Source organism: Monopterus albus, unplaced genomic scaffold (genome assembly GCF_001952655.1).
Source record: "Monopterus albus unplaced genomic scaffold, M_albus_1.0 scaffold21.1, whole genome shotgun sequence".
NCBI classification, from domain to species: Eukaryota; Metazoa; Chordata; class Actinopteri; order Synbranchiformes; family Synbranchidae; genus Monopterus; species Monopterus albus.
The window spans coordinates 710,425-715,128 of NW_018127901.1; the positions used below are offsets into that span (position 1 = coordinate 710,425).

The 4,704-nt window shown below is 41.6% G+C and overlaps 1 protein-coding gene across 1 annotated transcript in view; it reads left to right on the forward strand.

Moving 5' to 3' along the window:
* Positions 1-4,704, forward strand: part of canx (calnexin) — a 28,718-nt gene that overhangs the window by 6,323 nt on the left and 17,691 nt on the right. The window contains exons 2-3 of the mRNA XM_020594065.1: positions 3,179-3,403; positions 3,962-4,035. Coding sequence (XP_020449721.1) covers positions 3,182-3,403; positions 3,962-4,035 — 296 coding nt within the window. The 5' untranslated portion in view covers positions 3,179-3,181. The remainder of the gene's footprint in view (positions 1-3,178; positions 3,404-3,961; positions 4,036-4,704) is intronic.

A 4,704-nucleotide genomic window follows, 5' to 3' on the forward strand; every position in this document is an offset into this window, starting at 1 on the left:
ATAATCCTCCGAGTCTGACCAAGGGTCATCCGGGTGGGGGTCGACTTAGGTCCCTGAAGTTCAAAGCGAATAACCCAATGATCGGAGATGGCTAGATTAGCCACATCGGTAATGGAGATAGCCAGACCTCGAAAAATAACCAAGTCCAGCGTACCCCCCCGCTGATGGGTGGGGGAGGAAACAGCTTGAATGAAATCAAAAGACTCCAGGAGAGCATTAAAATCCATAGCTAGTTGATCAGAGGGGTTGTCCACACGAATGTTAAAGTCACCACAGATCAAAAAATAGTCAAATTGTGGGACAAATGTTGCTAAAAAGTCCCCAAAGTCAGTAATAAAATCCTTTGATCGAGGAGGGCGGTATATGACTACACATAAAATGGGGGACTGCTGAAGAAGAGTAAAAGCTTGGAATTCAAAACTGGGATAAGTTTTTCCCTGGAGAAGGCGGCATTTAAGCGTCTGCTTGAATACTGACGCTACGCCGCCCCCTCTCCCAGTAAGACGAGGGGTATTAAAAAATAAATAGCCCGGGGGAAGCAATTCCGAGAAAATAGAATGATCTCCATATTTCAGCCAGGTTTCTGTCATTAGAAATGCATCCAGGTCATGGGTAGTAATAAAATCATTAAGAATAAATGTCTTATTGGTGAGGGACCTGGCATTAAAAAGAGCAAAGCGAAGCAGACTTAGCTTGTCCTGTGCTGAGTCGGAACGTTTCAAAGGACGAAGATTGACCAGAGAGTGCCGTCGTTCAGAGCGTCTCATCAGTCGAAAGTGCGGGGAGGGTGGATCTGAGCCTAGGCCGATGGGTTTAAGGAAGCGGTAGCATTCCACCAGGGTCCAACTGGAGGGATGACGGCCCCGTTCTCTCCATCTCCCAGTTGCCGAGGATGATGATGAAAGCGCAGACTTCACAACAACTGCAATAACATCAGGTTTTGCAGAGAATACCCTTTTTCTGATAGATGAATTAAAAGCCATTGGGACCACAGCTGCTTCACTGAACCTCAGATAAGTCGACGTCACTGCTACTGCTGCGAATGTGAGGGTACAGAGACCTGGAGAGTCAAGGTGGAGCTGTTCTGTTCGCCCAGAACCTCACTGGGACTCTTTCAGGTTGTCCCTTCATCTGTCACATGTCTGTAGCGCTGCTGGTTTGTCTTGTCTCACCAGAATCTACAGTCATGTTTAACTATACAGCAAATTCCATGACCATTTATTATTAAGACTAAGACATGCACAACTCAGTCAGTAGTTTTTTTTCCCCCATAATAAGCAGCTGTTTTTGCCACATTTACAAAAGGAGTAGTTTAAAAAAATACAGTATTTTTCCTTCATGTTTATTAGTGACTAATGTTGAATATAAAACTGTTTATGAAAGTCGCACAGTGTCAGTAATTAACACACATCGTGTCCTCAGTTAGGGACTCCTTGAACATGCCTTGTTCCTGTTCCTTTGACAACACAGCGCCTTTAAAGCCTTCTGTCTGTAAAATAACAATGCAGAATCACTTCCTTTATTGAGAAATGACAGATTTATAATCAGCCATCCAGTGTTTGTATTTCTGTCTTCATTCACTTTAAATAGTAACCCGTCCATTCAGTTGATAAAGGCTGATTCCGCTGTTTAACAAGGTGAAGCTGATCAGTATTGTAGAACCTTTTTGACTAAAGCACAAGAGGAATATTATTGCTGTTAAGTTTTTGCTTGTTTTAATAGAAACAGCACAAATGTAACCATGTTTTAAATGTTGGAGACCAGTGGCATGAAACAAACCACACACATGTGACTGCTGTAGTTTAGTGAAAATATTAACATTGGAACACTGAGACAAAGGTTAGATTACTGAGGGAAGCTCTGAATAACTGATGATTTCAGGGCTCTAATTAAGCAGAAATGTCATGTTTCTTTCTGTGGAGATTTGCTGCTTCTCCTGGTTTTATATCATTGTGATCTGATTATATGTGTTTGTTTTAACCAAAAAGACGCTAAGATGTCACCTTGGTCTTGGGAGGAACGGCTTCCATTTTTTTTATTGCACGTCATAAACTAACTACATTTCATATGTTGATGAGTTAATCAAGAGGAAAGTCTAAGTTGAATGTATAATAGAAAAACTTGTTAGTTGCAGTGTCTCGTTGTCCATATTTGCTGCTACAGCCACAGTGCAGTCATTTTTCAGGAAGCTGCGTTTGCTTATCAACCCCAGTTAGAAACCAGTTATTGTCAGAGGAGCAGCAGATGTCCTGCAGGATGGGCTCATTCTAAGATCTGATTAACCCCAGGAACTCAAGCCTGATTGTGCCGAATGCATGTTTTTCTGTGCTGTAAAAAACCTCATTGTTGTGTGACAAACTGGTTTTTGTGACCGTATGGTCACAGGCACAGAGATGACTTTGTATTTGTGACATTTTAAGAGAAAGTCCCTGTTCTTGTTGACTGCAGTTAGATATTTTAATGTGTGGGATAATATGTTCACCATGTTGTTGCATTTACAGAAATGTTGCTGTATAAACAAATGTGTAATTATTCATTAATGTTATGGGCCAAGACATTTTCCTGTAAAGTGTGTGCAGCCGTTACTGTGGCTCTGTCGCTCTGGGCACACAGTGTTGGTCTCTTCAGACTCTGTGCTGCGTCTGTGCAGAACAAATTGACTGTGTGTGTTGAGGGGTGCTGCAGTAATCCCTCAGTGTAATCTCATTAGGGTTAACAGAGCTGCGTTTGCCTCTCCTGTGGGTGCCAGTTGGTCACGATGGTGATGGAGTGATGCCAGGGTGACACAGGTTAACAAACCGTGTGTGCGTTGGCGATAGTGTCATGTCAGGTTGCTGTTTTTATGAAGTTCAGTTTTTTTTTTATAGAAAAACCGTGTTGTTTTTTTTTGTTTTTTTACATAATATAAGCTGCACTGTGAAATAATAGAGTTCATGTTCAAAAGGGAGCCGAGAGAAGACAAGTGTGACATTACCTGCCTCTTCTTAAAACTAACAAGGTCAAAGTTCTGCCAATGCTCTGACAGTTAAATACAAATATTACTCTTCATACTCATTCAGTGTCTTGTTCTGTAGACGTTTTCCTAAAGTGAATACACAGAAATATACAAATGCTATAATGTAGTACATGTAGACTGTTGTAAATTCCTGATAACAAAACTCTCCTTGTCCATCTCCAGACTATGGATCAGAGGGTCAGGTTGTTCTTCCTCCTGGCGGCAGGCCTCCTCTGCCTCAGTCTGGCTCTCACTGTTCAGGCTGACGAATTGGTTGAGGACATCCCGGATGACGACGTGGACGTGGAAGATGAGCTGGATCTGGGTTTGACCGGAGGTGAGGAGGAGCTGGAGGGGGATGTAGAGGATGAGGCTCCACCTGCACCCAAAACTCCTCCTTCACCCAAGGTGAGACGGCAAGCGGCCGACTGGGTCATTTTGTACAGGATCAGAGTGTTTAACAGATGACTAACACACTGAGACAGAACAAATGTGAACAGTAAAAAATGATATGAGACTAATCCACATAAAGAGACGAAATGTAATCAATAAAATAGAATCAACCCTAGACAAAACAGATAAAAGACTAATTAAACCTAGGAGAGAATAAGATGAATACCATAAAAAGCTATGTGTATAAAATATTCTGCTCTTCAGGAGGTGGGTTTTAAGTTTAAAAGCATCGACACATTCAGCTGATCTCAAAACTAAAAATGCTCATCCTGCACTTTGAAACAACTCAGACTCAGCCAGACCCGAGTCATGGTTCGTACCAGGCAGCAGAGTTCTGAACCAGCTGAGTTAGGAGAGCACGGTAGCCCGGGCATCAGCTTCTCTGGCTAAGTCCCAGTTCCCTTATTTGATCGTTGCTCACTCGACCTGGAAGTCGTTCCGGTTTAACCACTTTCTTTACATTCCAATTCCAACCAACGAGTTCACTTTACTTTCTTCTCCCTTCGTGTACAGGTGACCTATAAAGCCCCAGAGCCGATGGGGGAACATTTCATTGCTGAGTCTTTTGATCGAGGGACACTAGACAGGTGAGCACATGTTTGGGACTACGGCCACGATCATTTTCATTATCAGTGAATCTGCTGACTTTTTTTCTTGATGAATGTTTGAGGCTATAAAAAATGTGAAAAGTGGTTATTGTTCTATTTCTGTCACATGACATGAAAAGCAGCAAACAGACATTTGAAAAACTAGAAGCTGCAGATATTTGACACTCCTACTTAAAAAAATGACCAAAGTGATGATCAATTATCAAAATAAGTTAACTAATGGTTGCAGCACTAATTTTATTAGAAAATAAAAATCAAAACGTCGTTGGTCTTTAATGTTGTTGGAGCTTTAGTTAAGACTCGTTAACAGACTGACATCTGTGGATTGTTGCTTTCATTTGCACATAAAACGGCACAAACACAGCTGCAAGTAAAAATGGTTTTCACTGTCAGTTAATCTGCTGATTAGTTTCTTAACTTGACTGCTTCAGTCTATAAAATGTCAGAAACCTGCGTTGTTCATCAGCAGCGCAAAACCCAAAGAAAGTCAGTTTGCTGTCGTATCACAAAGAACGTTTGAGAAGATGGAACTGCCATACTTCTCATTTCTACATTTAGTGATGAAACCTATCAGTGGTTGCTGATTAATCTTGTTGATTGATGATTTACGTTGGAGATCTGCACAAGTTCCAAACACACCCTTTCTCC